Source organism: Scatophagus argus, chromosome 6 (genome assembly GCF_020382885.2).
Source record: "Scatophagus argus isolate fScaArg1 chromosome 6, fScaArg1.pri, whole genome shotgun sequence".
NCBI lineage: Eukaryota > Metazoa > Chordata > Actinopteri > Scatophagidae > Scatophagus > Scatophagus argus.
In genome coordinates, this window is record NC_058498.1 from 9,986,746 (window position 1) to 10,005,232 (window position 18,487).

Here is an 18,487-nt window from a genome sequence, read left to right on the forward strand (position 1 = left end):
AATTTAGGAAATGAAATAGTACAAGCAGAAACAGCACAGTGAGATTTTAGATTAGGAGCTGCAGACAACCTGGTGTTACTGTAGCTCTGCCAGCAGCTCACTTCAAACAGGTAAATATCTTTTAGGTAACGTGCTTTGTGAAGGAAAAAAACAACCACGGCAAAAATAACAAAGGAAACAGAGCTGCCGCAATTAGTCAATTAATCAACTGAGAGAAAATTAAATGTCAAACATTTTAAAATTGTGGTGAGTGTTTTTTCCCTTTTTTTTTTTTTTTTACATTTTATAGACTAATTATAATAGATTATTAATAAATAACAATTACTAGAATTGAGTAATTGATTGATCATGAAAATAAGCAGCAGAATAATCAATGCTGAAAGTAATTGTCACTGGTACCCCTAAAATCAAACAGCCATTATTTTACAGAGGCTCTTCTGACTGCTAGTCTCAGCCTGCTGCTTTTACACATTACCGCCGCAAGACAAGCGTTGTAATTGAGTATATAATGGAAAAATGCAAATTCCTACCGTGCTAAGCTGACATGCAGAGTCAAGCATAGCCAAGCCAAGCCAGCACATGTGTGTGAAGAAGCCCCATTTGGGAAGGTGGAAAGGCTCTCACTGCGACAGCCATATGTTAAAATGCTGGTATTGACTAGTTGGTTGACACATTTTCTAAGTACAAGACCAGGATGTTGTCAGGTCCAGCAGTTTTGCTCACATTTGGGGGCAGCTGTGGCCTAGAGGTTGGAGAAGTGACTTGTGATCAGAAGGGTCGCTGGTTCGATTCCCCCACCGGACGGGCAGGAAAAATTTGAGTGTGGTGGAGTGATAATGTCCCCACCCCCCATTAGCTGGCTGATGTGCCCTTGAGCAAGGCACTTAACCCCCAATATATGCTCCTGGCTTGATGCAGCCCACTGCTCCTGTGTGTTTCACTGTTTCTTCTCACATAGTGGTGCTTATATATGTTACTATATTTCTGTACTGATATAGTTAAAATGAACTTGTCTGAAATAACATTGAGTCTACCAGCTGGGTCATACACTAATACAATGCTTGGCACCACGGCAACAGAACAGTGTAGTCCGCACTGGTCTACATATATCGTTTCACCCCTATATAGCCATGGTAAATGGATAGCAGCTACAAAGACAGCACACCTGAGATCAGAGGCAACAGAATAAGGGCACTCACACTCAAGGAATTCTTATGCGACCACGAGGGGAAAGGGGGACACACGTACTGTGTACATGCATATGCACGCACGCCTTGCAGATTCCAGCCACTTTAAGTACTACTATAACCTTATCTTGATAACCCACTTTCCCACAGAATCCAATATCTGCCAGGCCCATCAATTCCTCTATACACTCATACACATGCACACACAGGTTAGAGACACCCAATATCTGTGTCACACTGAGATTGCCATCTGCAGGTTTGGAAAAGGTGTCAAATTTGAGGCGTTCTTTTCTGGTCATGCATCCTTTCACCCTCATTTCTCATCATGCCCTCAGTTTTGCCGTTTTGACGCATTTTTATTCCTATAAAATGTGTCGAATTATAATGTAGATGGGTACATAATATGATGGTGAAAAGCATTAACTTTTCCTTGTCTAACAGTTTGAGGGGAGGACTTACATCATTGTCATCCTCTTCTTCCTCATCATCGGACTCTGGTCCCTCTTCATCAACTGGGTGGAGCACAGCCAAAGCACAAAGATTAAACAAATCGGTAAGTTTTAACCAACAGCAATGAGCGTCACTTACTACACTACCTTTGAATGCCATTCTGAAGGCATAAAGTCTAAATCATAAAATATAAAAAGGAGGGATGTGATTTAAGAAATTCGTCCAAAACCTAAAAAAAACAACTGATAGCCGCTTAACCGGTTTTGACCATGAATGCATCACTGCTGCCAGTAACACCAGCTGCCCATAAAAGCTAAATTAGCAGTTTTGCTTTAAATTTCTGGGCAGCATTTCATTCTTAAAAGCACATATAATATACAGACAGCCTATCCTGTACGAATACACATTCATTAAGTACAACACATCGATTGTAACAGCAAATTTGACTTCACTAACCTGAGTTCAGTTGTTTAATGATGAATTCAATCTGTCTTTTGAGGTCTGGGTTCTCCTCTTTGCTGTAGCAGCGGAGAATCTCCTCTACGCTCTACACACACGTGAAAGGAAACGCATGTAGCACCAGAGAATTCACATGACTTTACAGTTGAAAGTTAGTTTCAGAATCAAGGGCTTGGCGTAAAAGTGTTAATTTTAAGCCAATCAAAAGAGTTGATTTTAATGTACGATAATTGTGTTAATAATGGTGGCCGATGTCTGAGGCATCTGTTTTAAGAACAAACAGAAAAACTTTCCTCTGTCATAAAGATATCTGACAGTTTCTTCAGTGTTGCAATCACCAACACAGAAAAAAAGTGTGACTTTATTCATTCATTTAGTCTATAAAACAGACATGAAAGCAGACAGAACTGGGGTCAGGATGTCATCCCGACTGGCTTGCCAGTTAGAGAGAATTTGCCCTCAGTGGCAGACAAGATCATTATTCTAAGGGCACTTAATTTGAAAATCAACCTTTACCTCATGATGACAAATAAAAGCAAAAAACTTGTCTATTTCTAGTTTAGATATAGTATCTGCTGGACAAAATGGGCTTGTTTCCCCTTTTAAAGACTGGCTGTGTGGTGACATAAAGAGACAAGAGACAAATGCAGAGCAAAAACACAAACTGTGTCTGTTTCCTCAAAGCAGGTGAAGACATTTCTGCTATCTCACCATCTCTTTGGCTTCCTGTCTCACAGAGGGAATACACAGGATACTGTACAGGGCTCCATTCACATATGGCCGAATCTGAGGAGTGAAGGGAAGTGACACAAACACACACACACACTCATGTAGTGCGTCCAAATACCAAAAATATTTTTTAACTACAGCAGCCTAAGTTAATGGCATTCAAATGTTGTTGACAAGCTTTTATAAAACTGAATGAGTTAAGGGACGTTTATGCTTTACACACTTAAAAACATTCTTGAAGGCACCATCAACTTCATAGCAAGCCTGGGTGTGTCTGTTGGTTAGGCTGTACTGAATAGTTTGTTGATTAGTTGATTTTTTTGTGGCATGTTTATTCATTCTTTTTAAACCCAGTAATTAAAAGGGATTTTTTCCAACCTGTGTGATCCAAACCTTTCCAATAACCCCAGAGCATTGTAAAGTCCAAAAAGTCAAATTGATTTAAAAAAGATAGATGTAATCATTTTGAAAGTTCAAAACAAAAATCAAACAAATCCAAACTGGTTGATGATTAGCCTTTCCAAAAAACAAAACTATCACCCGGTCAAAACTACATGCTTTCCCGCTTGCCACACAAAAAGGCAGGCAAGCACTTGTGATACTGATGAGGTGGTCTAGCAGCAATCTAACAGCACCATCAATGACAATTACATACCCTCAATAACAAAAAAATACTATTTTGGATGTTCATTACATTCAAGCCCTTGCCAAATAAGTTCACACAATGCTGGTTAAGCCTATCACCACCATAATTATACTGGAGTTTTTAAATGTCTGACGTCTGTGGTGTCTCTCCCACACCGGCACACCGGTAAGCATTTTCCATCAGCAAGCAAAAGTTGGTTTGGCAGAGATGAAGAGCAACTGTGGCGAGGGAGCAGGCTACAGCAAAGAGAGGCATGTTTATGTAATTACTCTCACTGAATTATTAATCGTTGCAGCTGTACTTTTGTGGTGCAAAGTTTTCTCTTTGTTGTTTTCTGATTGTGTTGGCATGTCCCTATTCTGCTTGTGTTGATAAGTTATGTATGCTTCATCTACGTGCAAGTGCTGTAGGATGAATGTATCACCTCGTGATTCTCGTGTCCGAGGAGGTCTGTGAGGACCTTCAGCACATGTTTAGCATTGTCTGCACACTTCCTTTTTCCTGTACAAAGACAGCCATCAAAGACATGCATAAACACACAAACACGCACACACACACACACACACACTCCAATTTAACTACTTCTTTTTAACAAGATGACTTTTCACTCAAGTAACAATCAACTATTCCCTCTAGCCCCAATTTTAGATTATTTTATCTGTGTTTGGTCTTTCTCCATGTATAAGATAATAAAATTACTAATAAATCAAATGCAGTGCAGTGCTACTATGATATTATATCAAGTGCACTCCCCGACCAACTCAGACAAAACTGGAGGAAGTACAGAAAGAGGCAAAAGAGTATTTTTGGTTGTGGTGCGTGAATGTGACAAGATAGGAACAAAGATACAGTCTAGCTATGACATGAGAGGAAGTAAGTAAAAACAGCAGTGTACTGAACAGCACTGTGCGTGTAAGCCTTGATAGCTGCCTTTATCTATAATAAAATCATTCAAATCATTGCATCATTAGGAGGAAAGTTGGACAGAGAACCTTTGTTGCTTTCAAAGAGATTAAACTGATTTACCCTGACATCATGGGTTATCCAGTAACGTATATTTTCCTCCATATTTATCTTGGTTTAGGTTTAGTAAACCCTCAATGTCGTATTGCGGTGCCAACTAGATATACAGAGCAGTACAATGGATTACCACTGTGGACTGTCAGCTTAAATTTGGGTGCGTCACAACTTGCACACTCCCTTTCAGTAAACTCGGCTTTATTGATAAATGCTTTAAGCTTATTGCCTTCATCAGACTCAAATACTTTTTTACACTGGAGAAGAAATGTGTGGCACTGATCTGAAATCTGAACCTTACTGAGTGCTTTCCCAAAATGAAAGGTTGAAAAAGGTTGAAAAGGTTAATGGAAAAATCAAGTTTAAAACATCCAATGTGCTGTTCAAACTATGAGCAGTAATTTAAAAAAAAAGAGAAGACCATTTCTGAAGAAACTGCCGTGTGAATATTGAATGTTGTACTGCAGTACTGGTTTTAAACATTGAGTAATACCAGCAACGTATGAAAGATGTGTTAAATTTCAAGGGTCGTTGAAAATCTGATGCTAAATTGAATTTGAGCGAATGACAAAGCGATTTAAGGAGTATGACTTAGGAAAAGTGGGTGAGGGTCAAATTAGCATGAATTGGATATGTGTCAAAAAAGTGTGCAAAGGATAGCATTAATAGTTGGAAAAGTGATGAAGAAAGCAGAACAGCTGGGATTTCAAAACGGATGTTTTAGAGGGGATGCTGATCTTTCAGCTATACCCGACCACATTTTTATTCTTATACTTTGGGAAATGTATCCTAACATGCAGAGGCTGTGCTTTCAGATTTGCACATAAATGAGAATCGTTCTTGATGGAGGTATGCGCTTTCCGAGTTCCCTTCTCGTGGATTCTTTTTTAAAATACTGTACCTCATTCAGTACTGTGGAGTAACTATGGTAAGTCTTATACAGTACAAAGTACTAAAAGTGTTAAGCTGTTACAGTTATGCTCTGTATCACCCTGTGCCTTGCCTTTACCTTTTGTTCGTAGACACAGGTTCATGAGCAGAGCTGCAGAGTACTCCAGGTTGTAGTCACTCAGACAGTCTGAATCCTGCAGCTCATCCACCAACCACCCAATCAGATCATATGCTATCATGGCAGTCTGTTGACTCCTCCTACCAAGACAAGATCATTAATAATGCAACTTCAGTTTAAGTATTTGTGCTCCCCAGCTGTTTGAATTATAAGCAATGAGAACATTAGAGATACATTTTCAAACTACAGTAACTTTCAACTTATAATCTTATATGAATAATCAATTGTTTTTCAATAATCTCAGTTTCTTTATCTGTTCATTATAAGGATTGCAAATAATGAGAAATGCTCATTTTGAGTTTGTTCTACATTAAATCAATTTACATTGACTGGTTACTCTACGTATTTGTACACTATATAGTGTAAATCTAGCTTGAATAAGACTAAATTCCATTCATCTTTCATGTCAACTTGTTTGTGATTGACAACCCAAAAACTGGAAAAGCAAAGTAGTAATGTTACAAGTTACCTCAGGCTGAGTTTCTGCAGGGCCACAAGCACATTCTCTCTTATCAGAGAGTCTTTTTCCTCTGTCCTGAGCGCGTCTGTCAGAAGATTCAGAAGGATGGGGATCTGGGAGAGGTAAACTCGACCTGTAAGCATTGCCACAACATGGAATTGATATCAAAAGCAAGAAAGACTTCCTGACATTTTAAAGCCTCACTGGGCATGTCATTTTCTATAACACTAGTTATAAAATTCAACTTCAACTGTAGACACATATATGCTGACTATAGTTTAACATTATGAAACTGATTTCAGTGAGTAATGGAAAAAAAGTTTTGTGTGTATGACTGTTACAGGCTGACTACCTTACTTACTTACATGATGGAAAGACATTAATTGAAAGGAAAATAAACCAAATCCACGCTTGATAACCGTGAGTTTTCACAGTTTTCTTATTTTCAACCATGTCAGTAATTCAGTTCATGTGAGCCTGACATACACTTGAATGTTAACTAATAATTGTCATTCAAAATAATCTTACCCCAACATAGACAACATAATCAAAAGTAACTTAGGTCAGCATCAGTGACATTTGTCTTTACAAAACCTCCCCCCATAATTACTGGTCTGCTACCACAGACGATTGTTAGTGGTTTCAAAAAAGAACGGTTGTGATAAAATGATGAATTTATGTCTACAAATACATCCAGTTAGACAAGGACATATTATATAAAATAATGATGCTTAACCAAGTGTAATGGCAGCTGAGCACTTACCCTCCGCAAGGGAAGCGAATGCATTGATGAGACGAGCCACATATTGGCGGACAATCTCGTTCTTCGATCTCATTAAGTGAAGCACAGTTTTCTATGAAAAAAAAAAACGTAGGGTAGTTTAGTGTACCCGATGCTTTTACATGGAGAAACGTTGGACCACTTAAAATTCTTTCCCATTCTTTCTTGATGTACAACTTCAGTTGGAGGGACTGGGGAATGTGAAAAATTCAAACATCAAACTGATGCAAAACTGGGATTACAGTTAGGCAAACCCAGATTCTGGCTAATATAGACCAATAACCAATTTTTAGATAGCAAATTTAATGAGTATCTTACCACTCCATTATGCTATTCTTTGAACATCCAGAAGTACCCCCAAAGTACCTTTGCTGGCATTTTTTTCTATCTAGTGAGGGCAGATAAGGCTCACAATGTCACAATTTTTGCATAAAAGCAAGAAAAGTGTTTGAAAGGCAAAATATCCTAGAGCAAAGGTTGCATAGGAACAAAAAGGGGCTCTTAAGAACCCAACTACACAGCTTCACGGCACTGGCCAAATCAAACCTGGGGCAAGTTGTCAGTATTGCTACCTGCTGACCTGTCCATGAGGAGCCTCCAAACAGACTGATAGTCTGTTCCTTCTAGCAGGTTCCTTTAGACTTTTAGGTATTATGAAACACAAAACCTTCATGGTTGTGATTTGATTATAAGAAACTGGTAACCTTCCACTATTATTGTGGCTCTCTGCAGTAAATCGTGGTATTTAGAGGTCGCTTAAGAGCATTGCAGTAAGTACACAAATAGCTCAGTTGCGAGATGAAGATCATTTACACTTCTGTAAAGGGACTGTCTTAAACACTGTGGCCCACAGCTAAAGGTTAAATGAAATGAATTTGAAAAGAAAATAAATGAAATGAAAGCCTCTGGAGAGGTTGAAATTTGGAATATAATCTGTATTTCCTGGTGTAGCCCATCTATTAAATTGCACAAGACAATGCTGAGGCTGGGAGCATTTTGTCTCCAGTCACACGGAAATAAAATTGCTAAAATAAATAAAACCACAAACTTATATAAATAATATTGTGGATTAACAGGTGTATAATCAATTAACTATTGATTAAGACATCACTAGTGCCCCAAAAAATTGAAATCATAATTCTGAAGGATTTACAGAGCCAATAAAAGTACTCACAGATATCTATCATCAATGGAAAGCGCTTGTTCTTATACCCTCTACAGGGGATCCAAAGGGACTGCGTATCATTTGTAAGAACAAATATCTCAGAAGCATATGATTGACATCTGAAATGTCAATTTTTTTCTACAGTCTATTCTTTTCACGAACTTTGCAGCATCAAGTCAGAGGCAGGTGAGAAACAAACCCGTGTGCACCAAGTAAAGGTGTCAAATCACCAGCACAGGTCTGCCTCTGTCTGAAATCAGAGCCTGGGGATTAATTAGACAGCAAGGCCAACAGACAACAAGTTTTTATTTTTTTTACTTTGGCTCTGGTGCTTGGACTAAAAATACCGTACAGTAGATTGTGAATTTCAGTTCACATCAGTTAGCCTTTTGGAAGAAATCAACCATATTAATTTCTTTACAAACCTTCTTGTAATTTAAATTAAAAGCTATTGTCCTGTGGTCCCACCTGTTTATTGCTGTAGCGCCCCAGCAGATCGTTACTGATGTAGGCCTGAAGCACTGTGTCTCTTTGTTCACCAGGAAGGGAGCGAGTGAGTCTCTAAAAAAAAAATGTGTGAAACAGACCCACCAATGAAGACAAAGTGAGTATAAATGGTGCTCTCCTTCATGCTTAAAAGGTGGATACAAATTTTTTGTCCAGTTATACACAAACATTTGCTCGGTTAATAAAGAATAAAAATGTGGAAAAACATGGAAAAAACGTAAGATTACAGGCTCTGAAGGCCATGGATGATTCACATAAACTTCACTGAGATTAACCTTGATTGCAGCGATTGTAATTTCCCCATAAAGATAATTTCAGAAGACTGATACTCTTATACCATTTTCCTACAATTGCAAGAGTAAACTCTTAACAGCCCTAAACAAAATTTGGCTTAATTTCAGCAAAAAGAGTGGACATAAAAGAATCAGTTGTGGTTGTACACATAACAAACAAACAAAAAAAGACTATCACGAAAATATTAGTATTAGGGTTGGACGGGTTTCCAGTTTTACAGATCCGGTCTGGTCTACAAGTTTAAACCAATTTGATTTCACACAAACTGACGGAATCAGGATTTGACTTCCAACGTTTCCATCTGAATGTGAAAAGTTGCTAAGGACGTCTTTTTTCAAGTTACACCATACTGAACTCTTACTGCTCCAATTACAACCCAGTGGTAAAATTTGGTAACCTGGTCTGGTGTTTGACTTTATGACAAACCGGTTTGAAAATTTTTACACCAGCCCAACCCTAATTATAATACATTGACACATAGCATAGGAAGAAAACAAGATAATGAGTATAAAAACATGAAAACTTACCCAGCGTAGCGCCTGAAGCAGCAGACACCTGAGTCTGTCTGGGCCTTCAACCAGGTCTTTCTTCAGCTTTTCATAGTCCAGTGAGGGCAGCATTGGCACCTCCTTGGGTCTCCTGGAGATGAATTACAAAGTCATCGACAACTCACGACAACTATCAAACTTTACAGAGCAGCAGAAAACCCCTGGTAACTGAAGACTTACTGCGGCGCAATGGATGCCCGTAGCATCGAGGAGGCCTGTAATAGAGAGCAAAATTGAGAAAATAAGACAAAGAGAAGCAGAGCGTGTTTTATTATCTGTTCTACTATGTCAAACTACTTCTACATTCATAATCTCACTTTAAAGTGTGTAAAACATAACCCATGCAGCTGTGCAGTTTTTATCATACATACCAGCTGGTTAGGTACTGTCTAGATAAGTTGTTAGTGCTTTTTGGACATGCATACATCATGCTTGTGGTACATGCTGAATCCCCGGACATACAGAACCGTACTCTTCGAAAACATTGTCCATGCAGTCATTGACAAGAAGGCTAAGATAATTCAGCAATTACAAAGTACCAGAGAGAAAAGGTTAGTGTGAAACAGCCATCCCTTCATTTATTACACATAAGTGTACTATAGGCCTGCATGTTGTTGTTTTCAAAAAAAGGAAACTGAGACTTCTGACTAGAGTCATATAACATTGTAGTGGTGGTGGTGTTGGTGTGGTTGTGTGGAGGAAGGGTGAAAGAACTATTAATTAGTGTTTTCCACTACTGAAAAGGGATTTTAAGCCCTGAAATCCAATCTGAAGCTTGGGTGGTTAGGGCTATAGCGGGCGCAGTGTAAAGTCATGGGAGTGATCCGAGCTGTCTGAGGTATCAGGTGGTCTGGCCACATTTTTGCTTTGGTGTGCAGCAGGTAATACGGAAGCGTAGGAGAACATTGATACTTGGTTTCCTTCCAAAATCCCTTTCTCTCTAAACATTTCAGTTGCCCCGAAGAACGCTGAAGGGCAAGGGGACATGATTCCCTGAGACATGAAGAAGTGTGACATCTGACACTTGTGATGAATGAGGAAATAGTGGGGGTGAACAAAATTATTTATCGTATCGTAATGGCAAGAAGAAAAATTAGCTAAAAGTCATTTTTAAATTATGATTTTAAGGGCACATTTATCGTGAGATTTGAGCTCCACAATATAAAGATTTGACCTACATTTGCTGACAATGCACAGTTTACATAAGAGATGCCTTTACTCTTTTTACCTTTAGCACATCTTCTCACCATTTACTCTTTTATGGCTGTGGGGACAACAACTGAAGGCCATCTATTGTTGATGTTTTTGTCTGAGCAAATGGCTCTGCTCTCTGTTCCCATCCAGGTATTCTCCCCGCAGCATTTTAAACCACAGTGGAGTAGGATAGAGAAATCTGTGAGAGCCATCTCAATATTATGAAGGCATAAAGAGGGAATTACGGGCAATTATGGAATTATGTTGCAAAAAGTGGAACAGTTGCTTGTTTATGCGAGAGAAAATATGATCTCAGGTCTCAGTTACATCTTAGACAAATATTTAATCAGATTATGAAAAACTGTTCACTAAGGTGTAACAACTTTTGGCAATCAGAGTGGGAATTTAACATCCACCACCTGTAAAATGCTGGTAGATTTTGTCTGTGGGTGCTTTAATTGTTTTTACTCATAAAACAGTTAGGCCTGACCTTACATAAAGCATCGTAGTTGCCCCTTTTCAAACACCTGTAATTTAACCTACCTTGTTTGACAATGTGAATGTGAAAGGTGCTTTTACATTTAAGCACCTAGTGTTTGTCATTCTTGTGCTATCACGGTGTCTTGTCTAAATTCTTTCAAAAACTTTACCGTTAAACAAATGGTATGGGGAGAAAATTGACTCTGACAGCATATACAAAAAATTAAAAAAAAGAAATAAGAAGACAGATAGCCAATGAGGAAGGCCATGTAGAAGAATGCGGTCTTTGAGAACAAATGAATTTAATGATAAGGTACGCCCTGAAAGGGGTACTCTTGCTTTGTCTAACAAGTGGACTGACAAAAGAGCTCATTCTTACAACAAATGAGGCCAAACATCCCTTTGAAGTAGGACAATCTAATAGGAACGAGAGGAAACATAAATTGAGGTAAAAGGCAGGTCAAGAAATGTATACCTGTAGTAAAGGAGAGGGAGGCAGACACAAAGACAAGAAGAGGAGGAGGAGGAGGAGGAGGAAGAAGGTGGAGCACAAGCAAATGAAAAGTGGGGACCTGAGTGATGACAAGAAGTAAAAATGAAAACGTATGAAACTTACATAACCATCATCATAGGGACTCATAGAGTAATATCCCTTTTGCGGACAAAAGCATCACACACGCAAAAACACAAAGACAGAGAAAGAAGCTGATCAGTTCAAGACAGAAAGAAACAAGATTTCACAAACCAGAATTCAACACGACAACGATCAGCCACTGAGAATAAGGGCTGTTGGTTGAGGCTTGAAAGGGGTAAGTCACTGCTGCAAAGGTGGTCTTTTCATAAAACTAGGCTGTCTGTGCAGTAGCAAAAAAAAAATTGAAATTGGTGTTACATGAGCAGAGAAAACAGAAAAAGGGTCACGGTCCTAAGGCTCAAAAACAACTACCAGAATGTACAGGGCCGCAACACACCAATAAACCACATAGGCGTGTTGAACTCAAAATGAGGTGTGTTCTGGCACATTGCTATCTTGAGGCAGCAAAAAGCAATTGTGCCATTTACCAACAAAAAAGAGACACAGTGAGATGTACCTACATGGGCAGCCTCACAATGTGAAGCTCGTGATGTACAGATCAGCTCTGACATCATCTGAACCTGCAGTGAGAGGCTGCTTTCAATATTTTAAACCATGCATGCACTAATGTCACTGCAGCAAATAACATGGGACATTTAATCATCTAGACTCTATGTGTGACCTTTTGGATGTGTAGACCAACACACACCATTAATTAACATTAGATCTTGACAAATCCTGTCTTCGTATCGAGAGATTCAAATAATCTATGAAGTAAAGCTTCTCACAGCATCAATCTGAACGGGGAGATGCACTCATTTCTTCTGCTGTGGGAATCGCTGCAGGTTATGTAATTAAAACTTTCCTTATTAATGATGTATTATTAATATTAATTAGAGTGAGGATATTTAAGGCCCCATCAGACTGCGATTTTTGCATCACTGTGCTGCACAACAGCGCTCCTCCTCAATTAGATATTGGTGCATATGCTCATAGGCAGTCAAATGAAATAGATGGTGGAGGCACAGAATCAACCGCCAAGAAACCACATACCTGTCCCTCAATGCAATGCACCAAGTGCAGGCGCACCTAAGAATGGGAGATGACATCCTGATGGGTTTAATTCACGGTACGCCAGAAACACACCTATGACTAATTTACGGACTAAAGACAACCACTTTGGGTCTTGCGCCTTAGTTTAACCCCAGATTAATCATCACTTAGCTCCCTAAAAGGAAGTTGGTCATGCCCTAAATGCACTTGCGCCACCACATCCTATAGGTCACTTTTACAGGGCCAGAATCTTAATTGGCATATTTGATAAGCATTGCTTAGTTTGACAGTTTGGTTTGAGTATCTCACTGGCCATGAAGGAAAGCGTACATAAAACGCAGAAATACAATCAGTAGTTTGAACAACTGCCTCTAGAGCTGGGTAGGGTCTGCCAGATGATTTGTCAACTCGGGGACTGTTGCCCGCAACGATTTCACAAGGGATTGTTTAATTAGATTCTGTGACTTCTGTACTGTGAATGGTGTTTGAAATTGTTCATTTCCTGAATGCAAAGGCTTGCTATATATGTGTACTTAGCTTTTCAATCATCAGTATCAGTGCAACACCAGGATCCAGTCACCTTTCTCCAGGATGCAGAATGCAGAATTACTATTTGACTGGCACTGTGTACTCTCCCTTTTCAAATATCTTTTAAAGCCCTTCCTTTTCAAACATCTTCTGAAAATCCCTCTCCAACACAGTGCCAACTTTACTAATATGTGTGACGTAAGGCCATGAGAGCAGTTTTCCAGAATAGCATGTTAGTGTGACTTCTATCAACAGCCCCCTGACTTGACATTCTGACAGATACAATCTTGTCTTGAGGCCTTGTGTTCTGTTGTTCTTCTGCCATTGAAATGTGAAGGAGAAAGACAGAAAAGAGAAAGGTTTGTGTGCTCTCACTCACAGTGCCAGGTCTGGTAAAGTCAGTGCTCTGCACCACACTCTGCCTCATTTGGCTGCTGAACAGGCGAACGCACACACTCTGCAGGTACTCAGGGGAGATCTGCAAAAACACAGCAGCCCCTTGAGCTTTAAGTTACTGTGAGTGGTTCGAGAGAGGAAGAGCTGGGTTGCTATTTTAGTGTCTTTGTTAAACAGTTGTGTAACTCAGTAGCATGTGTGCATATTAAAAATAATAGGATACAAATAATTAAAAACAACACAATGTGTATTAAAAGGGTTTTAAGTGCTTACATATACAACTGTGAATTTTACATATGCTAGTAACACCCTGATTAAACTACTCACTAGCTCATCTGCGTCTGTGTGTGTGTGCTGTGTCCATGCAGTTTGCGCCTGTAGCCTGTGTGACAGACCGTGTGTGTTTGTTTGGCCCACAGCCAAGCTGACCTACCATCTTTCCGCTGACGGTGGCCTCCAATGAATCGACCAGCTCAGCAGTGATTCCAATTAGGTTGTGGTAGTCGGCCTGCATTTTGTTGAACTTCCGTATGTAGCTAGCAGTGCGCCGGTCCGATTCAACCAGCTGAAGCTGTAACTGCTGGATGACCTCTGTGCCATCACACACACAGACAACACACACAAACACATAAACAACATTTCTATCATGACATTCTCTCAGTTTCAGCACAGACAAAACTTTTTTTTTTTCTGGCACACTTGTACTACAGTAAAATGAGTCAAAAGACTGATACCAAAGATCCTGGCGATCAATATGACAAAAACTGTGAAATAATATGACTTTGTCGTTGTTTTGTGTTCACTGATCTGTCTTAACATTTCAGTGGGTGGGAGGCTATATGAACATGGATCCAAAAGTGAAATGAAAGCCAAAAACTACAGCACCTACTCAAGAAATCATTGAGTAACTAACACAACAAAGACCTAATAGATATATGTAATTTGATAGGTAATACTGGAATAATAAATGCAGTTCAGTGCAAAAGGTGAAATATTTGAGAGAGATATTTACCTTTACTACTCTTTCCTCCCTCCTTCTGCATAATGCCTGTTAAAGAATACACACTGGCACTCAAGTGAACACTAATCAGACATTTCTACTGTATTTGTTTCCTTTCTTCAGTGTGCTCATCTATACCTTACTCAAGTATGACAAGACATAAGACAGACACACAATACGTTGTACATCCCATTTGAAGAGAGCAAATGTCACATAAACCATTTGTTCAAGATAAAGACAGTCTGTTTAATTATCTGGATCTGTGCTAACTCTTTTAATAGCAGGGATTCATCGCTTTCATAAAAGCCTCATGTAGGCAAACACAACTGTTATTCACATGCACATACATGCATTTGCAAGACAAACAGAAATTTTTCATGCATTTTCATGTATGTTATGTCAGCTGTACTTGCATATTGAAAGATTATACACGTTAGATAACCTCACTTCTTTATGTTTTATATCTATAGAAACAAGACAGATCTCCTTAATTCAGCCCTTGACATGATAGTTGTTATTTTAATCTGTATAGTTTCATCTTGAGTCACGAGTGGTCTAGTTTTGTGCATGTGCAAAGGGGAAAGACATTCTACCGGGTTTCCAGTAAAAGCAATAATACTTGTTTTCCTTCACTTGCCCCTTCTTCTCTGAAGGGGTTAGAGTGGGTTACTGTCAGATTAGGTCCTGCTATTCAAACACAGCCATTTATAAATGCAAATTAGACAGGACTTCTCTGCAGGATATGAAACAACCAGCTCTGGGCAACAGTATGCCTGTTAATGAATTCTTTAGTCACCTACAGAAAGGCTTTTTATTTGAGATTTAATGTGCAGCTCAGGCAGAAGAATGGAAATCACTCTGTACTTGGCCTGTGTTAAATCCCTCAGTTGTTCCTCCCTAGATTTAGTTGTGTTTTTCCACACTAGCTGATCTATTATTTTAAAGTCAGTTCCTAGAGACATTTGCATCCTTTGATGCGTCTACATAACTTTTACTTAATGTTAGGAGGTTTTGTAAGCCGTCTCTGTGAGAGCTGTCAGGTGTTGTACACAGTGTACGAACAGCCCTGGCACTTTGGTAGGATACCACTGCCAAACATCCAGTTCAGTGGTGGTTTAAGAAGTTTAATGGAGCATTTGATAGATAAAAAATATTTATTCCCTAGAGCTGTGTGTCAAGTTTTCGACACTGTTAGATTTGCATTAAAACAAGTTAGATGTGCTACACATATTATGTCATAGAGAAGTAGAATGGTTTTCTCAGTCATGACATATGAGCAAGTCACGATAAAGGATACATATAGATTCATCAGCTTCGGGGTGTTGGATGGCTTCAGTGTCGCTGACAGAAACTGCTCCAGCTTGTCCTTCAAATGTGGTATCCAGGAATCCTGAATATAAATAATGTTGATTGGAAAAACAAGTTTATGTTCATTGTGAAGGTGGTACCTCGTAATACAACTGTATAAGAAATAATTAGTTGGCAATAAGTAACTAGGTAATGTTCCATAATTAGCAGAGCACCTGGAAAAGATCTTTGAAGGAGGGGTGGACGGTGGGGTTGGGAACGAAAGGCAAGGCATAGTACGGCAGAAACTTTGTGGTCTGGCTCAGTGCTGCTCCCCGAGTCTCCAGGTACTGCTTGAAGTGGGAGATCCTCTCCTCAAACTCTGTCCGGTCCTGGTGACAGATTCGATTTCTCCATTAAGTTTACTTATTTATTTCAGGACAATAACAAAATGTCAGTTAAGCCCTTTACGTAATTTAAAACTCTTCTTCTGTTGCATACAAACATTCTCTTCAGTTCTCTTCAGTTTTCTGTCTCTTAGCCTGACACCAGAACTGAAAACTGAATAATTTGACATACATACAAATATGCAAACTACAATGACATACACAGTGACAGACAGTTATCATAGTGGTTAGAAATGATTGCTTCTATAGTGCAACAAGAGCATCATAGGTAGCCTGCTGAGAAAAAGCCGATAGCACAGCTTAGTGGACATTTTGAAAATAGCACATAATGATATTCAGCTGTGGGGAACAACAGGTAAGACATATGGATTATGTGTGCAGATAATACAAAAAGTAAGATTCTAAAAGAACATAAAAAAATAAATGATAAAAAAAACTGTAGCTGGATGCACATACGTGTCTGCCAGGGTGCCTCCTCAGTGGGTAGATTGTGAAGTGGATGTGAAGGTAGAACTCCAGGCTCTGGGCCTCAGAGTCTGTGCCGATTGCCTCAGAGGGAATATTGTCTCTCCACAGTTCAAAGAACACTTTGTGGTCTCCATCATCAAAACAGCTAAGGAGGTCTTTCTATAGAAGTCAAGAGTTAAAGAAGAGTGAGTTAAGGGAAAAACAAGAACTCTGAAAAGATACCACAAGCTAAAATATTTTTTTAGTTTCTATACAGTTTTAGTTATCTCTTTACATTTACATTTAATGTGATACAATACTTTTAAACCAATCCGACAATGTAAAGATGAGAAAAGCCTTATTTCAGAAAAATGCATTTTGACAAGTGAGTTTGCTACAGTTAACTCTCTGTCTTGGGAAGCATCCCAATAAGTACCATAGTAGCAATATTCAAAAGAATGGCTAGTATTTCTCAGGTTGCCACAAATGCATAGTAATAATAATTAATCTATAATAATAATCTGTGGACAAATATCCTTTCTGCTTTTCACCCTTCTTCCTGCCCATCACCAGCTGCCACCTGCACAAATAAAAAACAAACCTGAACCATTTACCTGGATCACACGATTCTTTGAGTCTCTGAGAGCGCTTCCTTGAGGCTTCGACACAAGCTTGCCTTTGTTTTTGCACTCTTTGTCAAAACTGTGAACAGTCTCGTCAAAGTCCTCAAACTTTAGGTACTACAAAAGAGATAAAACAAGCAAAGCATCAATAACTCCATCTCAATCGGCGCAGAATGGAGCTGTCTTTAAACCACCCAAAATAAACAAGTCATACATCTTGTCTTGACAAAATGTCTCCATAATATCAAACTATAACAAGCATAGTTTAGCATACCAAAGTTGTGCTTCTTTGTTTAATTTTAAGAGACTTGTGCTGCTGCTTTGTGTGCATTCTCACAACGTGAATTTGTTACCTCCTTGATCATCCCAAGAAGATCAGCTTCAGCTGCCAAGATGTCCCCCATCTTGGCTGCCTCCCTGGAGCTCATGTGAGGTCCCAAAACCTTTAAAACACCTCCTGAAGGACTTCTGGTCTCTTTAAATAACGTTTATAATTCCAGCAAGCGTTCTGCACAGCCTACAGGGGAACTACCTTACAATCAATGCAATATACCTCTCGGTTAATAGTCATATAAGAAGTTGTAGCTCTCAAATAACTTAACTTACTCATATAATTTAATTATGAAGTATATTGGTTATATCACGGTGCAAGTGATTTTTAATATTTGTGTTTCAGACTAAAATTCAAGTATCGTTAAAGCTGCAATACAAAGGTTGTAATGTAATGTAGCGTTAATAATAATATTCTTAACCTAATACACCAACCACAGACATCTCAGCAGAAACACAGAAATCAGACTCTATCTGCCTTTAAATTTTAACATTATCTTGAATAGCAAGCTTCAGCGACTTTAACTTGGGTAAAAAATTGGCAAAGCTAATTACTAACCTACAAGCTGCCCAGCTAATCGTAGATAACATAAAAACAATTCTTACCTTAATCGCACATCATTTACTTGCTGAATATAAGCTTACAACGCTTTCAACTTTTTCATCCGCAACTGAAACACATAAAATCCATTTTAGGCAAAGCTTACAAGCTTTACTGACATCGACATTAGTTAGCTAGCTGTTAGCTAGCAACCGTACACGGATAGGACGCTGAAACACCTAGCAACCAAATAGTTGGGAATTGCAGGCTGGAAAGTAGAGATAAATGTCGTAAATAATTAGAGCGCTATACTGT

The 18,487-nt window shown here is 39.0% G+C and overlaps 1 protein-coding gene across 6 annotated transcripts in view; it reads right to left on the reverse strand.

Annotated features, from left to right (window-relative positions):
• Positions 1–18,412, reverse strand: part of LOC124060520 (lisH domain-containing protein ARMC9) — a 30,706-nt gene extending 12,294 nt beyond the window's left edge. For 2 of the 6 annotated variants that reach the window (XR_006843585.1, XM_046391602.1), the window contains exons 1-20: positions 18,238–18,412; positions 17,655–17,833; positions 17,293–17,418; positions 16,688–16,858; positions 16,061–16,216; positions 15,835–15,927; positions 14,550–14,574; positions 13,971–14,128; positions 13,521–13,619; positions 11,603–11,638; positions 9,493–9,527; positions 9,292–9,403; positions 8,432–8,524; positions 6,781–6,871; positions 6,027–6,150; positions 5,498–5,637; positions 3,896–3,972; positions 2,808–2,882; positions 2,094–2,184; positions 1,647–1,699 (exon numbers count right to left, since the gene is read on the reverse strand). Coding sequence is in view for 5 of the 6 variants with exons in the window: in XM_046391602.1 (XP_046247558.1) it covers positions 1,647–1,699; positions 2,094–2,184; positions 2,808–2,882; positions 3,896–3,972; positions 5,498–5,637; positions 6,027–6,150; positions 6,781–6,871; positions 8,432–8,524; positions 9,292–9,403; positions 9,493–9,527; positions 11,603–11,638; positions 13,521–13,619; positions 13,971–14,128; positions 14,550–14,574; positions 15,835–15,927; positions 16,061–16,216; positions 16,688–16,858; positions 17,293–17,418; positions 17,655–17,729 (1,830 nt within the window). In the remaining variant the exon portion in view is untranslated. The remainder of the gene's footprint in view (positions 1–1,646; positions 1,700–2,093; positions 2,185–2,807; positions 2,883–3,895; positions 3,973–5,497; positions 5,638–6,026; positions 6,151–6,780; positions 6,872–8,431; positions 8,525–9,291; positions 9,404–9,492; positions 9,528–11,602; positions 11,639–13,520; positions 13,620–13,970; positions 14,129–14,549; positions 14,575–15,834; positions 15,928–16,060; positions 16,217–16,687; positions 16,859–17,292; positions 17,419–17,654; positions 17,834–18,237) is intronic. The other 4 variants (XM_046391599.1, XM_046391600.1, XM_046391598.1 and 1 more) reach the window with 4 other exon arrangements.
• Positions 18,413–18,487: the final 75 nt, after the last annotated feature.